At 43.2% G+C, this 19096-nt stretch overlaps 1 protein-coding gene across 2 annotated transcripts in view; it reads left to right on the forward strand.

Annotated features, from left to right (window-relative positions):
- The first annotated feature begins 5469 nt into the window (after positions 1–5469).
- LOC112560706 (cyclic nucleotide-gated cation channel alpha-3-like) overlaps positions 5470–19096 on the forward strand; it is a 41132-nt gene continuing 27505 nt past the window's right edge. The window contains exons 1-2 of one of the 2 annotated variants that reach the window (XM_025232719.1): positions 5470–6178; positions 17277–17530. In XM_025232719.1, coding sequence (XP_025088504.1) covers positions 17306–17530 — 225 coding nt within the window. In that variant the 5' untranslated portion in view covers positions 5470–6178; positions 17277–17305. The remainder of the gene's footprint in view (positions 6179–17276; positions 17531–19096) is intronic. The other variant, XM_025232720.1, reaches the window with a different exon arrangement.

Raw genomic sequence — 19096 nt, forward strand, 5'->3', positions numbered from 1 at the left:
CAGACTGCAGACCATTTCAAAAAATGTCTTCAAAAACTCATCTTTTCCGATCTGCGTATCATCAGTCCCACGATTAACACTCGCTCCCTGTTTTAAGAACTGCTTGAGTGAATAAAGGTATGGGTTGATAGACTGACAGACAGGTCTGGGTAAAAACTTTATTTGGGTGTGCTGTGTATTGGTGCACGTTTGATTGTATTATTTGGAAGTCAGGCCATGTGGACAAACAAAACCTTTTTCACCTCTATAATCTCAGCGCTAGGTAATTTGTTCAATGTGTATCTCGAGATGGCAAGCGGGTTATTACTCCATACTTAGAAGAAAAGTACCAAGCATTAATCTACACTTATTTAAAAGAAAAAAAAACCTGTATTCTACTAGACCTGCAAATTACTACAAGACTTGAGGTTGACGGTCCAAACGGTCGTACACAAGGAGCTGGAGCCGTTCTTTAGTGTTCGACTTGCCGATGGGTCGAAGAGTGCTCACCACAGGTAAACATCTTTGTGTTGTCTTTGCAGCACTTGCAAAAGGGCCTTGAACTCCATATACAGTGCATTCTCTTCCGCTGATGGATAATCGACGAAGAGACAAAGCTTAAGGTCATGGAGGAAGCTTACAGTCACAGCATGAATATTCTAGCAAGCTTAGTTTCCCATCTACATGACTACCTAGCAACAAGCTGAGACTTGCACATGGTTGAATGTTCTTCTGACCGTAAGAGTAGTCAAGGAAACCTTGGTTTTGCGCTCACGATGTGCACGAGCATTCCCTCATTTTACTGCACATTGCAAGCTATTTTAATGTATTTTCTATTCTTTATTAAGTAAGGGCAATAGTTTTGAATGACTGACAAAATTGAGAAGTGAACAGTACTTTGACCTTGTGAGGATGTTGATTGCCATGGTCATTCGACATGGGCACCTGAAAAGTTCTTTAATCACATTTTGACCTCCATATCTGAAGAACAAACTGACATTTTAACAGAAAACACCTATAAACAGAGCATAGTAACCTTTACTTTCTCAATCAGAATGGCGACAGATCTGTTTTACTAAACAACTTCAGATACTCAATTACATTTACACCCAGAGGAGCAAACGACTTCGTGGTCACTGGTACTTGACTTGCTCCGTGTACGAAGCCGGACTATCAGTGAGTAACGAATCTTGATAACACGGGTACGCTTAACAATATTTTTTTTGTTTTGGCATTATCAACTTTAGGCAGCTGGGATATACCCGTAAGAGAATATCTGATCTTAGGAGCACATGTCTGTCTGTCTGTCTGTCTGTCTGTCTGTCTGTCTGTCTGTCTGTCTGTCTGTCTGTCTGTCTGTCTGTCTGTCTGTCTGTCTGTCTGTCTGTCTGTCTGTCTGTCTGTCTGTCTGTCTGTCTGGCTGTGGCCCTATCCATCAGTCAGCACCAGCGCTCGGTACAAAAATCCACGACTTCACGCAGGGTGCTTCTTGACAATTACCATAACAACCATTTACGTGTCGGCGGGGCGCGGATCAATACGCTGCCTTGTGCATGCTTATCAGACAGGCCGAGCACGCGGATGAATAAGCAAGGAACTGTCCGGCGTATACTCCCCAACGTCCATCTTTTTTTTTCTCTCACAGCCTTACGTCCTCCGCCAAGCCGCTGCCTTTAACAAGTCCCTTGGCTTCACCAACTCCAAAGTAGACAATAAAATCGACATGGCTTCCCATTTAGACCTTTCTTCTGTGGCGATTGTTTTCTGTAGTATTTGCAACTAGGAGCCTTTGGCAGTTCTGGTCGGTGAGCCAAACGGAACTTTCTGGTTCCTTGTGCAGCCTGGGGGAGGATGGGGTGGCGGACAGGACGCTTGTTTGCTTTTAAAGAGCGCCATACAATCGTGTGTTAATGATGTTTTTATACATGAATGTATGCTAATAAATTATTTCTGCTTTTACGGAAAACTTTATACACGCACGCACACACAATCACACATATGCGCGAGAGGTGTACAGATTCTAACGGATCAGGTGTGAGAGTGTTGTGGGTAAGAGCTATTGCCGTCTCTTTCACTTAAACAGTCAGATTTTTTTTTAGCAAGTACTTACAGTACTTGTTTGTCAGAAATGTTGCTGTTTTCTTCGACTAGCTCTTAATATCTATATCTGATTAATTTTCCACTCACACACACACGTACGTGAGAAAGACAGCACTGTGACATACCCATTCGATTCTTTCGACAATAATCTGTCGTCTTTGCTATTCCTGGATAGTTCCTGCTTTACAAGATCCTTTGCCTGACTGCGAGTACTGTACGTCCGTCCGTCTGTACGAGTACAATTCTCTGTGGATGTGATATCTGTTTCAGAGAGTTCGTCATCTGGATTTTTTTCTCCAGGTTTTTCCGTTTCCTTCATCAACTCTCCCCTCCCCATCCCCAAAAAATCCTACAAATGGAAAAACGTTTCTAAGAAGCTAAATAACCAACAAAGCAGTCAACAAGCTAACAAAGTTCTGGACGGCCGCCGAGGAGTTTTTTCTGTCACGATATTTCAATTTCATTACAAGGAGAAGGAAGTGGAAGGACTTCATAAGAGCAACCAATCGATGGGCATGAAGTTGCACATTAATTACATACTACATACCCAATTGTATCGGCTCGATGGCAGCTAGGTAAAGCCTGGACATAAGCAGCAGCTCAGTTTGGATTGTGAAGATTGCTTCAAGCACATTAACTGCTGCTGTAAGGAAACCTAGCATTATATTCACTTTCATGTGTTAATTAGTCCATAAGATACGTAGTCATAGCAACGTTGGTGTGCCATCATCCCCTCCTCCACGTTTCCCCTAGATGGTCAGACGTCCTGCAGGTGGCGCTGTCGTCTTGCTGCACATGAAGCCTCCTGCTGCGCATGTGCGCGGGCAAGACCTGGAAATGGCATCAAGCGCACAGCAAGAAGCAAGGAAGTAATCATCCATGTTTGGGTTTTCTCCCTTAATCCCCGCGTCCCCGCGCCTGAAACGTCTGCTTTACACGACAGACATAATTTCATATTGGCGAGGTACTTACAGGATTTAATATCCTTTTGCGAAGGACAAGGTAAATTAAGCGACATGTGCAGCAGTAATAGGTCAGAGTTCAGCTAAGGTCATAGACAGTGACATCATAAAAGAGAATGACGTCAACCGGTATTGACGCATGTCACGAGGACGCTTAGAACACAAGAGAACGTGCGAGAGAGAACATGGGAGGTAGATCAGAATAAAAGGTTTATTAATACGCGGAAGCGGCAACTCCCATACCTCCTCCTAGTCTTTTGTCGTCTGAACAATCGTGCATACCCGATATCACACTTGGGTGTTTGCACTCCCTCGTGGATTGTTTATTTTTCAGGCTTTTGATGTTTATTTGATGTCACGAGTGGCGAACGTGATAACAGCTGACCTCTCAGTCATGCTTACAGGGTTACACCACTGGTGCCGGGTGCTGTAGGTCACAGTCGGTTGTGTGAGTGTCTCCCTCTCCCTGACTATGACCTCGCAGTCTTGTGGTGTAGAGATCTCCTGGGATCCACTAAGCGTCTGTGACACCAGACAAGTACGACAACTCTAGGAATGAGAAAGGGAGACTACTGCCATGCTGTGTAGCCTCGCAGAAGTGTCTCTCAGACCAAGGCCTACAGGCTGACTCTATACTGCGCATGTGCTGCCATAAAAATACAATCACAGGAACGAGACTAGAGACTAGGAGACTACTTTCGTGTTTGGAAATCCCTCAGAAGAGTGCAGACCTTTCATTCTCACCACCAGGCCCACCCTATATGTACGACAACGTCTACTGTACTGGTAACAAACCTTGTCTGTATACTGTACAAGACTCATTGACATACTGAAGCAAAATTTCAATCGCTTAAGTCATCACCTTGGTAAAGATCCTATGGTCCTGGGTTCAATTTCGTCTTGGGACATAAGCACTTCTCTCTGGATGAACGCGTGTTTTTTTTCTTGAGTATTCCAAGTTTCCTTCGATCTCAGGCATCCTTTTTACCACCACCCCCCATCTTCATCTCCCCGATTCCTAAATAGTATAAAGTCACCAAAAAAGTAAACAACTAATAAATAAAACATTTACAATATTTTGCATATTCTGAACGTAAGATTTTTTTTTTTTACTAACACACGTCCATTTCTTCTCTCTTGCTTCCTGTGACCACTTCTTCATTCCACATGCTCGTTATTTGCCTTGCATGCAGCGTCGGAAGGTTTTATTTAAGAACATGAGTGAGCCTTCTAAAGTCTACGAGAAATCGATTTGGGGCAGAATTACTTGTTCAGATTATGTCGGAAAGCGTCGTGTGGTGTATGACGAGGGAAACACAGCAGTAACGTATTCTACATCAGCATGTTGCCTGCATCGTTGTCATGGTAAATGTGAGTGATCCGTGACAGTTGCAGCTTTGGCCAGTTTCAAATTGAGGTCCATGTCATTGTCTTCTTACTACCCTCAGCCACACTCTTATCCTCTAGAGTAATTGAAAAAAAAACAACTTTAGTAATTTTTCGTAGTAATGGTAGGGATAGGAATAGCAGTACTGATTGAAGGAAAGAAAGAATAAGAAGAACAAGAAGTGAGTGGAAGAATAAGAACATAAGAATAATCTTCTCTCCATCGATGTCTTTCATAAGCCATCCTCTAAGGGTCCTCAGATACCCATTCAATGTGTGGGGTAAACAAAGGGGAAGTTACAGGCGTCAAACAGGAATTAAACTGTTTATTGTTCGATGCTCTTTCCACTCGGCTATTCGCTTTCCCATTTATCAGGCGATCAATCAGCCGTTTAGTCAATGATTAATCAGGTCTATTAATAAGCCATTAGATCAATCAATCATTAGCCAATCAGCCAGCTCAACGGCTGATAACGTGATAGAGAAGTTAAGCAAAAGAAGACGACGATGTCTCTTTAAACCAAACATTCATCAGCTGCAACCCCTTCCCATCCTCTAACTGCGAATAACGTAGAGTTTTCTTCCTCGAACGGCCTGATTTTAAGGAGTTTAGTAGGGAACAATTTTTTCGTATGACTAGATAAAGCTACTTTCCCCCAAATCAGGGTGAATAACCCCTTCTGCTTTGAAGAAACACGCTTACAAACCAATGTGAAGAAAGAAGTCAACAACATAAATGTAAAAATAGCGATTAGATATGTTTACTTATGTGTGAAACCTTCAGGAAAACCTGGATAATATGTGAATTTTGGGGGTACAACGTGACGTCACGAGTTTGACCTCTTTGCGCATGACGTGTATCTCAACACCGAAAAGCGGGTATTCACACAGGTTTAACGAAATAGTATCTTAGACTGAGCTTTACCCAGTCATCAGGAAAACAACAACAACAACAACAACAACAACAAAAAATCCAATGTGCACCCCAATAGTCCTCTGAAACTAAAGCGAGAGACCGCTCACCCCTGCAGGGGAGGAGACAGATGGTCCAGGCAGATCTTCTCAGCCCCACCCCCCACTCCCCCTTGATCCCTTCCCCCACACCGTGACTATCCACCAGATGGGTGGGTGGGTGCGTGCATGCGTTGCAAACAATGAAAGCCGACTCCACCACAACCACCACCGACGCTACCTCTACCACCACCGCCACTGCCACCATTGACGCGGGCTGAGCGCGGCAGGAGCGGCAGGCGGGCTCGCACTGGTAGATCAATCGGCAGACGACAGTTTTTCACGGCGGCCGAGTGGAGGTGGGATGCGCTAGTGTTCGAGACGCAAGTCCGCGGCTGCTGCCTTCTCCTCTCAAAAAGGTAGATAACCCCATCCTTCCAGAACCGCTGCTCCCGCGGGTCTCAACCTCTCAACTCCGAAGCACTTCTACCTCTCCTTCCCCCTCCCCACCACCACCACCACAACAACCCCTCCTCTTTTTTGTGACCCACCACCCACAGAGGTGTCATCGTTTCGAGACTCGGATACGACGGATTTTTTTGGGGGGGAACCGGACAGTTACCAGCGGGACCAACCGTGACAGCAAGCGTCACCGTGCGTGCACCCCCCACAACTTAGCTGCAGTTGTGGAAGGATGTATGGAAAGTGCAGTGATCTCTGATGGCTATGTCCAAGCTACCAACTCCACCACTACCGCCGCGTAGTGACAGCGGTAGTCCTTCAGCATTCAGTGGCGAACAGTAAGGGATGGTTTTCATTTTTCCAACTTGCTTGATGCTTGGATGTTGTCGTTGAACGATTAGTCATTTCATCTGCTGTCACTAATATTCTATTTATAGCAAGTTTTCGAGGAGACGTCGTCATTTGATAATAGAAGAGATTTGCAATAAACATCAACATCTATTAATTTTTTTTTATGATTTAGGATGTTTCTCAGCGTTTCTTAAAGAGCCATGCCCCATGCAAGTTTAGGTTGGCTTTAGAAAAAATCGCATCTCTTCCCATTATTCTTAATATTCTCGATATTCAGTCTCATCACTCTCAATGTTATCTGTCTTCATCAAGACTTAAAAAGACAGAGTGTCTTAGCTAAGGCACATCAGCAAATCAGTTTCTATTTAAAATTGCGTTTTTGCTGTCATACGAGAAATTTATCTAATGGAAGACCGAGAAATGTAAAAAGACAAAACTCGACAGTGATTTCGAGAAAGAATGTTTTAACAAGTAATTTTTCTGAGGATTTTTCAGTTAAGGTTAAAGCATCACTACAGGGCACAACAAAGAATTACCAGCGTTTCTGACTCGCGGTCTCTTCACGATCAAGGTGGCTGCTTTTCAAAAGTTTCTATAATTAAAATGATAACGTGTTGTCGGTTGATTAAATTTCTAAACACGATGTTTTTGCCAGGACTATGTCTGTTTGTGATTCGCTGTAATTGTGTGCGGGGTTGGGGTTGGCGGTGGTGAGGGGAGATGTACAGTATTATTGTAATGGATTCCTGTCAGCATTCGATACTCATACTAATCAAATCGTGAAAACCCACGAACAAGGAGGATAGAGATAATTGGTAGCAAGATAAGTAGGGAGAGAGAGAGCAGGTGTGCGAATTAGTCCACAGAATCAATCTTCTCGATCGAAAGCTCTAAAACCTGAGTTTTTCGTCAGTTTTTATAACATTTACTAAATCAACTTTACTACCGTGTTTTCTCTTCGCCATACATATCAGCCTCTAGTCTCGAAATGCTTAAAATCAGCAGAAGTAGTTTCCAGACACATTGTCTTCCAGTTTGAGAAAATATGATAAATTTCTATTACAGTCAATGTAAGTTATCAGTCTCGAAGCAGGTTGCCCACGCATTATGCGAACAACACTAAAAATGTTCAGAAAAGGACAATGGCTCGTTCCAATGGAAATACTTTCATTTATGGGCAAAGTTCTTACAGTCTTCTGGATCCATGCTGCTGGTGAAGTCCTACAAACGTGATGTGATGTCTGAGACGTAGAAGAGGGTTTCGGTTCGCCCTGGGACTCGATGATGAGGCCTCAGTGGACGGTCGACGCCTAGTTATTGTCCTTTTGTCTTCAAAACCTCGCATGACATTTATTTGGTGCGTGGGGAACTCTTGCTTGCAAGTCAGTGTATTAAATAAGCCTGGGTTTATGCTGCTTTGGTGACTGGAAAATGATGGTTCTTGGGATAGGCTTGCTTGGAAGCTCAACGATACTTTAATGGTCTCGGTCTCTTGCTTTCCTATCCTCCTTTTATTGCTACTCTGTGTGTGTGTGTGAATTGAATAAAACCGAATACAGAAAACATAAAGAGGAACCAAATAACAAGAACTGAGAGTATCAGTTACTCTAATGAAGGTTCAGTTCTTGCACGCCAGTCAACAGATTTTAAAAGTAATAACTGATCTTTCTTTGGTCTAATGCGTTCTTTTGTTCCTCCCATCCTTCACATCTTCAAGAGGCTGGCAAACGTCGCAAATCATGACGTCACGGTTGTTCCCGGTAAGATAACGCCGATGCGTCACACACTGCAACGTGTTGGTTTTCGAGGGAGAGGAGAGGTTTTCCTACGGAGAGTCACTGTTCCGTGAAGTCGTAGTTGTTGGTTACCTGTGATGGTGTCCTCGATAATTAAATTCTTGCTCTCGAGTCTATCAAGTCATTTAATTTCTGGAGTGGGATCATATATTTATTATTTGTTTGGTTGTAATACAAATGTAGCTCTTCTCTTACTTATTATTTATTTGCTCTACCGCAAACAGACTCCAACACTGTTTTATTTAAGTATTGTTCCTGCTGAATGTAGCCGCACATTTCGAAAAAAAAACAAGTGTGTGTAAACTTTGGCATTTGTCTTGAGGATATTTATAGGAAAACCTGAACAAGTATGTTCACAAAAGCGCGTGTGGGTACATAGAAAGCTTCGGGTATCAAGCCATCGATCTGGGGTCGGTTGCATGTGTGATCTTGAAAATATGTTTTAAGTTGCCGGTCTCAGGTGCGTCAAAGTTTGGTGTGAATTGTTGATTTGCCACTTAAGACAGGTCACTTGAGACTTCAGGGCATCACATACAAATCAGCCAACGGTGATTTTTGAGAATTAAGATGAAAATCTTTTAGCTAAACAAGTATGTCTTACGACCTCACATGCAACCTACACCTTGATGAGTGTCTGTAAGCCGCACCGCCAAATCCTCTCGTTTCTGAATACGTTGAAACGAATTACATTAGAAGAATCTACGCCCTCCCTTGTCCAAGAATTTTCTCTCCATTTACAAATTATCAAAGGGAAAAGAATATGTACAGCGACCAGAACAGAACCCCACTTACAATTTAAAAAATATAAAGTTCACTGAAGTATGAACTTGTGTGTGTGTCGGGGGAGGAGCATAGAATTGCGCATGTGCGTGTGTTTTTTTGTTTTATTTTTTTGTCTCTGCGTTCTAATCTCCTTTTCCTGGGTATCATAGCTCCTGCATTAAATCGATTTGAAACTTCTCTCATCCCGAAAACAATCCTCACAGTCTTTAAAAAAATGACAATTCAGAGACTAATAGAAAGAATCGCCGAGGGAGTTAGAGAGTGTTAACATCTTTGATCCACGGAGAACAGCAACATGACGACTCGTCATTTCCCGTCCATCGCTGTCGTTACATCTATATGTTACTTTTTAAATGCAGACAAAGCTTATGAATAACTTGTATCAGTGTCCGTCAGCTGCAAAAATACAAAACAAAACAAAACAAAATAAAACACGAGCGTTTCCCAGTACTGTGCTACATATCATCAACTGTCTTTGTGTCCACCCTTCCCTCTGATATATATATACGACCGTATACATCATCATCATCGTCGTCGTCTACGTCGTCGTCATCATCATTGTCGTCGTCATCGTCGTCGTCATCATCATCATATTTTTGTAGGCGCTTTGTGGGGCTGCGTTGGAGCAGCAGTCAGCGACCCAAGCCTGTACTCGATCTCATCAGACTTGAGTCACGGCTGACGTCATACCTCGTAAATCCTCGCGCTGGGCGGGAGCAAGCGGTTTTTTTTTTTTTTTTGTTTTTTGTTTTTTTTTTTGACGGGGGAGTGAGTGGGGTGTTCACAAGGGGTACCGCCTGTGCAGAAGCACACAGCAAGGATTTCGCAGAATCGATCTCATGCTGCACATTGTCATTAGTGATTCCCTTTGCTTTCATGTGATTTTATGTTCGATTATGTCTTTGTTTATTTTTTTTATCCTACTCCCCCTCCCACCACCAAACACAAGTGATTTGCTTCAGGCCTGGCTTACCTCCTCGACCTTCATCCTCTTTGACTTTCCGGTTGAGCAGCGCGTCACGCTTTCTGGAGCATCCCGCATCATGTCCCGAGTTGAAAGGAAAGTGGGTGGACAGACACGGCTTGCACCAGCACCAAGGTCTACCGCCCCCGGCCCAGCTACCCTCCTCCCTCACCATCCCCCCCACTATCTTTCTACCCCGGGGGGCTTTGTCATCGCGTGATCGATTGCTTACAGGGTGGATTCTCCCCCAGAGTCCGGCGTAGAGGGAGGATTAATTGTTTAATATCGCGAGTTTCTCTGATCAGATCCGCGCTTAGTATTGCCGTTTAAGTGTCTCGTTTAAGAGGGAAATAAAACAGCCAGTCGGGTTGAAGCTTACTGATAGTTTGCCTCCTTGTCCTTTGGCCTCCTTTCCCTTTGATTTGTCTGTCTTTTTCTCTGTCTTCAGTCTCTCCTTCCTTGTCCATCTGAACTAACATTTTTTCCTTGACATCTTTAAATTGGTCTTCTTTTCCATTTTCTCCTTTTCCTCTTCCTGCTGCTCACTTTATTTTTCATTGTCTCTCTGTTTTTCTATGTTCATGGTTTGAGCTGTTCCATGTTCTACAAAGAACAATAACATCCAGATCCTAAGGTATTGCTACTGGCTCTCTGTGTGAAGTCGTCTGACCTAGCGACACTAGTGATGTTTTCATTTAGCTACTACATTAGCTTTATGTGATGATTATAGCTACCATACAGGAAACACATCTAGCCAACCATAATATTCAGGTTTCAATCTAGCAACGCTATGAGAGGATGAAGATATCTAGTCTTTTAACACTAGCTATGCCACTATTCTAGTCTAGCAACACCGCCATCACGGCAAGATGTCCGACTAGCTTTGAGAACTACATGGCAGCAATGTTAGCAGGCTTCTCTAAAATCATCTCATTGTTTTCTTAAAGTCCATTTCGGGATTTTCTTTCCAGCATTTTTTGTTTTGGTTTGGGCTTAAGATGTATCGCATCCATTAATTTTGGAGAAAGCATTTTTTTTGTAAGTCGTCAGAGAGGTTGTGTGTGTGTGTCGAATGTTTGAGGGGTTTTGCAGATATACTTGTGTATGTACACATTTTTGTGGGTGCGTGTATGCTGTTTTTTTTTAAAGGATTTAGCCTTCAGGTAAATATCTTTTATAACATTTAACACTTTTCCGTTAATGCCATAGCTAAACATTTCTCCCACAAAATAGTCCTTTGCATATCGTCAAGGGACTTCCTGAAAGTACACAGTAGTGTTATCTTTTTCGTTGAATAAATAAAATTAGATATTACAAAGATATGGTCAACAGTTGAGTTTTTTTTCTAAGACCAGCTTTCTCACTCTCTGGTAGGTCACTGACTTTCAGAAAGATATATAGCATTGTATTAGGAATACTAGTAAATGGCTTGCCAATGCATAAATTTAAGAAAATCTTTTACTTCACATGTCCTTATTATTTTCAACATACGGTATCTATATGTATCTCATCAATAAATATCTTTTTAACAATTAGCCATGAACAATTATACCATTATTTACATTTATGGTGATATGTATGTATCATGTTATATATTTTAGCTGTGGATATAACGACCTCGATCAGTTTTCATACACTTCATTTACGCTTGTGTGGATGACAGTATAAACATTCTCTAATAGTCCTCTTCACACGGCGGCTACATCACCGGCATGTGTCGCACTAATACTATTTTAAGTCCGAATACAATTTACACTTCTGCTTAAACCGCATGAAATATGTTTAATCATCCTATTTTTATTTAATATCTTTAGCACATTGTTTGCTATTATCAAAGATTAGTGTCAAGTAGATAAGGTTGTGAATGTTTGCAATGACTTTTTCTATCGCTCACTCTCTTTTTTTTTTTACTCTGTCTTTCATTTCCTTAGCCCTGTTGGGCATAGCGTATATTTTTTTCTTATCAATTTTCGGTGATCAGTGTATGCAAATCATGCACTGGCCCGTTATGAAACAAGCTTACAGAAGGGGTTCGTGAAGCCCCAGCGACACTTTCATCAACTTCAGAGCGACATGATTACCAGGGGAGAGAAGCAGATACTACAAGGCGCCATAAGCCGTTGGCTGGTATTCTCAAGGGATGAAAGCTGTGTTCACCGTCGCCGGGGGTTGCTGTAAACTATATATTCTGCTTGCCCCCCCTGTGCGAGTTTTACCGTGGGGGTTGGTTTTTGTCATAAGACTGCAGAGGGTGGGGGTGTCTTTTCGTCAACATGCTAAGAGGTTAATAATCGAGACACTTTCATCAACCTCTTATTGAAATGGTGCTAGCTTGAGTGAGGTGCAGAAAGGCAGAAAATTGTATTCTACCGGCAAATGGCAAGGACTGAGGATCAAAGCTCGTGCTAATATATTATTATCTAAATATAGGCATCCCCCAAAGCATACATTAGACATGCTATGTCAAAGTATAAAAGCAGTTGACTTGTAGAGAAAACTCTAAATACCAAATAAAATTATTTTATTTACCTTCCATTTATCATCTTACGCCCTGAGACTGCAATCCTCTTAATATGGAGTCCATTTAGTTAAGTGTACGAAAATATGACGACTCGTAATTAAATGGAAACAAACCTGAAAGACATTGTACACGGAAGCTATTCTTGCTTTGTGTATCGGAATACTTTAAAAACCTGATAGTTGTTGTAGAGATTTGTTACTTCAGGGAAGAGACATCCCAGACTCCATCTACACAGCTCAGTGGCTGTCTGGTAACACATTAATGATTATTAAGTTCTTCTTCACATGTCTGCATGTAATAAATGTGAAAAAAAAGGGAGACCGCTAAAAGGTTTCTTTAATCAGACACCTGTTTTCGAATGGATGATGTTAGAGGAAGTTTGGCTTCGACGAAGTCAGACGAATGTTTTGGTGGTTCCGACTACAGACCCCAGGTCCAGTCCTGGAAAACGGATACAAATGTAGAGGATCATGGGTGGACTGTAGTCACTGCATTAATCCCGGTGTAGATTCTGTGTTTTTCTGTATTTCCTGGTCGCTAGGATACCCTCAAACTCAAAATTTGATGGCAGGCCGTCACGCGAGAACACCTGCCGTTGGCGTTACACCTTACGATGCGAGACAGCATCGGAAAGGTTAATGGTCTTGTTAATTGTCACCCAGCTTTAATTGTCTTTTATGGTTTTCTGTCGCCTCAGGAACCGAGACTTGTTTTTGAGCTTGCTGACGTATCCAAGCGATTAGGAAGTACAGAGGAAAAAACCTCCACAGGATCTACCCTTGCCATGAACAATAAATAAAATAAATGCAGGGATGGGTATGGTGAGGTGAGGGAGGGGATGGCATGCTGGATGTTGATGCAGCGTGACGAGACAGTTTTATTGTTTAACAGAAACCTGGGGCAGTTCTCTCTCGGTCTGGGCGTCCTTTGGACTTTAATAAGAAGACAGAGCGCTTGTTCATCTATCTACAACCGACTCTGACCTTCGCTGTCGAGGCCAGCTTCTTCCTTCTTGCTCTCGTGACAGGAACAGTTTATTTTGTGTTCAGAGTGTTGGAATCAAAACCGACTTTGTTTTTTTGCTTTTTCTGTGAGGAGAGAGTTATTCGTGAATTTGTATTTTGCGCGTCTTTTCAAAACGAACGATTCATTCCCTGAGTCAGAGAATACGAGTGCACGTGTCTGTTGGTCTTCTACTATCTTGTGGTGCAAACCACATTCAGCATATTGGAAGTTTTATTCCATTTTAATTTTTGTTTGCACATCTGTATTCAGAGATTGTGTCACTATCTTTTACATTCTGTTAAAAAACCAGAACACACCCAGCCCCTCACCAGATTCCTAGAAAAGCTAGGCCTAGTGAACCATTTCTGAAACGGTAAATGAGGGGGAGATCATCTAATATGGAAAAGGTAACTGAAACTTCACAGATACCTTCTGTGAAATGAAGCACAAGTGACTTGGTTGCTTCTCCCGATGAAAGTGGAACAAGAAAGTATGGATCGCTACGAAAAACATCTTTCATGCTCATTTAATTTCCTATTGGAAATTGACAAGTATATTGAAATAAAACATATTAAAAAAAACTCACTTACCCAAGAACTTGAACAGAATATCGAAAATGTCAAAGCGCACATATAATGAGGGTGGGCGCATCACCTACGCCAAGCACGCTGGACCTACATGCCCCCAACACCACCTGTCAAAAACAAAAAGTGACTGTTAAATGGCCTTTCGTCGCCGCTGTCGGAACTCCCTCTTCATTCATCCTTTCCTATGCTCGCCATTCCTTTGCCCTGTCCTCCACTCCCACCGTGCCATCGCTTCCAACAGAGTCCGAGGACACGGGCGCTGACATCTCGTTTACCATTTCCGGTTGCTGATGGTCTCGAGACTGATGCACGGACCAGGACGATCGAAACAGCTGGAGTCTCTGAGGAGGGGCCGTGCTCAAGCGCAGCCGCCTTGTCACAAGCCCCGGAAGTGTAGACGGAGGGTCATGGGTCAACGCTCAGGGTCAGTCTGCGTTGGATTACAGTTTTTACTGGTTATCGATTACCAAAGGCGTTTGTCCTCCCCCCAACTCCATGCCTCCCTCCCCTAGATACAAATGGCTCTTTTGTTGTCGCTCCCTTGCTGGCGGCAGCCCCTGGTATCGGAGTAATTTTTCTTTCTCAGACAACTGTGTACTCGGACAAGGTTCAGACGGCAGTAGAGAAAAATCTCACCACGAACTTGTAGTCCTGGACTGCTGGCAGACAATTTTTTTTCCAGTTAACTACTAAACCGAGGCATGCTACTACAAAGCTTCCGGTTGAGTCACATTCAATGATTAGGCTCGCCGAGACTAACAGAGGAGAACTTCGCAAGAGACTAAGCGTTGGTCTTGGCAGACAGACAGCAGTCCACCTATGTCTCATGGTCTCAGCATAATCTCTTTATTGTACCTGAGGCAGTTCTTTACATAAGGCTATTCTAATATTGTTGATTATGGGAAAATGCGTAAAACAAAATTCTATGAACATCTTGTAAAACTTTCCAAGATCAGGGATATATTCAGTTCAATTCCGATTCAAAAGACGGAGGAGATTTATGTGCCCCGACGGTGGATGTCGTGTTACACGATGAGGTCAGTTTGAAATCTTGCGATCGCAGGTCCACAAAATGTTTTCTCGCGTGGCTAGACATGGTTCGTAGCGTGCGGCCATTGCAAAAACTCCTGATTAGTTGGTTTAGAAAATACCTGTGGTGCATGAAATAAAGAACAGCGTGACTCATGAGTCGGCTCAACATGGCGCCATTGAACCGCGTCCTCGTGCTCACGCCAGCTTCTCTTAACCGTGTTTTTATTCTTCCCCTCGTCAAAATATGGCGTCCCTGTGTAAATTTTGTGATGAAATTGATTTAACGGCCTTCGCTGAAGCGAAAAGGTTGTAAAATATTCTCATCGACTTTTTTTTCGTTTTTTTAAAAATAAATTTTTATTTCTTCCTGTCAGTTATCAGTAACAGATTTTGCAATTTCGAGTTCCACTGGCACATTTCTACGTCGATAATATGAAGATGAATGCGCCCAACTGACATGCCTTCATTCAGTCATTTCCCCTCTCTCGAAAATATGCAGGTTTTTTTTTGGTTGTTTGTTTGCTTTGTGAGCATAAATGAAAGCTGACCTCTCCGTTTGTACCCTTGGATACGCAAACACACCGTCCGTCCCACTCGCCCAACAACCACCCTACTCTTTCTCTCCTTTCATGATGTTCCTTTCTTTTATCTTATCTATTTATATTATTATCACTATTACGTTGCAATCTACATATGAGTAATTATAAGTAATACATTTGTAACCTCTAATCGCGATTATTCTGCCAAGTTGTTGTGATTTCAGTTTTCTGCCATTTAAGACTCAGTGACCCATAGTTCAGTAGGTCAGCAGATAAATGTTATGGCGAGTGATGACATAATGAAACTCATCTTCAGGAAGTAGCAATCCCGATACTTTCATCCTTTCCATGGTAACTGTCAACTCTTCCTCTTGCATTAGACCATAACTGTGTGAAATGGGAGAAAAAATAAAATAAAACCCACATAGCAATTTTTTCAATGCTCTTTAAGAAACGTAATTTCATTCGAAAACAAAGTTTTATAAAAGATCAAAATTCCGATTGTATTAAAGCAAGTAGTTTTTTTTTAAAATTGGGGAAGGAAAAGACTAAACGCTGAAGAAGAAGTGGATAGAAGAGTGTGTCTCGTTCAGAGGCATGGCAATCTATTTTGTCGATAATTGAGTGAATCCAGACAGAAGCAAAATGGCGGTTCTAGTTGTTGTAGCTGATGGCCACGCATGTCCTCATTCAGTATCGCAAGAACTGAAAGTTTTAGAACTGCACATGTGTGCATTGGAAGTAAGTAAAGACAGCTGAGTCTACCAAGTCCCCTTGCTTTAATCCTCAATAGCACTAAATTTATCATACACATTTTTTTGTGAAAGACTTTATGTCAAACACCAACAACGTTACACTGCATTACAACCACACCACTCACATCTTAGCTTTAAACAGATGTGAACATGCGATTTGATTGAAGTAATGGTTAGTTATCAAACATCAGTCGTTGAGATGCACTTGCAAACAAAGTGACCTCAGTGCCACCCATGTAGGGCCCAGGTTTGACTGTACATACATCGTTAGAGGCGTGCCGCCAGCACCCAATCATCGCGCCTCCCTACGGACTAAAAGTGAATTAAGTGACGGGCTGGTGTGTTCCGTTCACAAGAAAGGCCGCTAAATGAACTGCGGGTAGTAAGAACACTGCAGACATCTATTGAGAGTGACACCGAGTAAAGTATTATATTGCAAGCACCCACAAAATTAAGCAGAAACGACATTGTAGTCCAGTGCAAGAGGTTGTACCGATAATGTACTTTGGTGCCTTGGTCAGTGAATGAAGACAGAAAGAGAGAGTGTGAGTGGGTGTGTATGGGATGATAAACTAAGTTAAGTGAAGGAGCCTTGATGATAAATGAGGAGAAATATTTTACTTACCTATTTATTCTTGGTCTCCATTAACTAATGGAGTTCCCTCTAAATGTTTTATCCTTCATTATTGAGGACCACAAGGGATATTAACTACTTAGATGAAGGGATAACAACTGGGAAATGAGGTTGGTGACGATACACAAGAAGGTACACCAGTCGGAGATGTTCCCTGTCTATTAGCTGACAAGGACAAACAATTTAGCAGGAACGAATAGTTCTTACTATAAACTAGAGCCAAAAATGTTTCAGTGAACACCAAATATTTTGGGAATAAAACGGTGTTTTTATTTTCAGATACATGTTGAATGTCAATTTTGTTTTCTCTCTCTGTGTGGTAAACATAGGTAATACTGTGACAAACATTGTATATCTAAAGTAACTATTGACATTTGCCATCTCAAAGACACGTGACATCAGTAATGTTGACACCTTAACCTCCTTTCGTTTCCGTCCAGTCGCTGATGTCGCTCTGCCATGTTTTCAGATGCGCAGGCGCTGTGATGACGTAGCATCATGGCCTCCACCAGCCAGTCTCATGACAAGCTGACGAGCAAACGAGCTGTGGAGGATGAGCTGGAGGTGCTGGAGAACGGCGGCCTCAGCCCCCAGCCGTCGCTGCGTACGGAGGATGACGCGTGCTCCGAGATCATCCGCATCGAGCAGCAGGACGCCGCGGAGGAGAAGTTCCGCAACACCACCCTGGGTCGCATAGTCCGCACCCTGCAGGTTAGATCGGCAGTGCGTATGGACTCGGTTTCTTCCTTTCTGCTTTGGGGTGTCGTATCGTGTGTGTTTGTGTGTGTTGTTTTGTAGGAGAGAGAGAAAGTGTGGATGTGTAGTTTAGGTGCAGCGTCACGTGATATCAAGACGTCTTGTATTGGTGAGCTTGTGTTAGGATGTGGTGATACTCAGTGGTGTAGTATATTGTGATGGTAAGATGTGTTGTAGTATGATTAATGTAAAACACATTCTGAGGGGATATGGAGTCAGCTTCTTCTTATTTCGACGGCGGTGTCATTCCTGATCCAGATCATACAGCTGAGGTCTTCGGATGGTCATCAAAGCTTGATGGACAGCTCGATGGCGTCGGGTCCAATTCGAATTCAGAGCAGACATATCCATAGGATGTTCTGGAATCTACTCCATTCTCACAATCTCTGTTGCGCCTGTCTTTCACCTGTCAACCTATCCACCTGTAAACACTGCCGGCGTGCAAGAGGGATTTTCCGTCCATGAAACGTTCTGCAGATGCTATCTACCAATGAAATGATGATGCACGTGGTGCATACAAAAGGCCATAAGGATGCTGAACCCCAGCCCGGGCTTGGCGCTGAGACTGAGAGTGTCCTGGTGAGGGGTGGCTGGCACGAGTCCACCTCCTGGCAAAGCCGCGATGCTCAAAGACGGAGGGTGGGGTGGTCTGGGCTGGACTGGGGAGTGACGAGGAAGGGGGAATAATCTGACCTCAAAGCTGCTGAACATCCCTCGTCTCCACCCGACCCACCTCATCTCCTCGCCTTGTTGCTTTTCAATGCCAGCTTGCTGGGAGATAATGTTGGTGGTGCGCGAGACACCCTGGCCAGCAATATCACTCGGGACGAGGCCCAAACGAGACCTCCATCTCTTGCCGATCGAAGGCAGTCGAAAAAGCGCGCCTCGAAATTTATCTCTGGTCGGCCTTTAGTATTGTGTCATTTACTGGTTTCGTCCCAGGCGAATATTCTAGAAGATGAGTTCATTTACTTTCCCCTTCTTTTTCTTCCTCGTTTTGAACCCAGTTTGCAAAATTGGGAGTTGGGGTCGGGGTGGGGAAAGGGGATAGCTGCTGCAGGGTAGTGGGAATATTATGGATCTAGTCATCAAATATCCCCTGTGGGACCCCGGGGTATGCTTGCCTAGCAAGCATTGTAAGAATAGGGTCCCTGCCATCCAGCCAGGCATGTCGTAAGAGGCGACTAAGGTGGACACCTCACCTAGAGGTAAATTAGGTTGTGGTAGGGCTAACAACCCCACCATGTAAAAAAAAGTATGTTACAGAAACTAAAACCAGAGAACTCGTCACAGATGGCGGAGGTAATGAAGCACACCAGGTGACTGGACTAATGACGGACGACAGCCAAACCCGAAAGGGAGCTGGCGCCCCGATAGTGGATTTACTGAAGCCGAGGCATAAGTTGAGGGTGGGGTGCTGGAACGTCCAGACCTTGTACCAGACTGGCAGGATGCTCCAACTAGTCAAGGAGTTTGACAACTACAACTTGGACATCCTGGAGTCAGTGAGGTCAGATGGACCGGCACGGGAAA

This window comes from Pomacea canaliculata, linkage group LG3, assembly GCF_003073045.1.
Source record: "Pomacea canaliculata isolate SZHN2017 linkage group LG3, ASM307304v1, whole genome shotgun sequence".
NCBI lineage: Eukaryota > Metazoa > Mollusca > Gastropoda > Architaenioglossa > Ampullariidae > Pomacea > Pomacea canaliculata.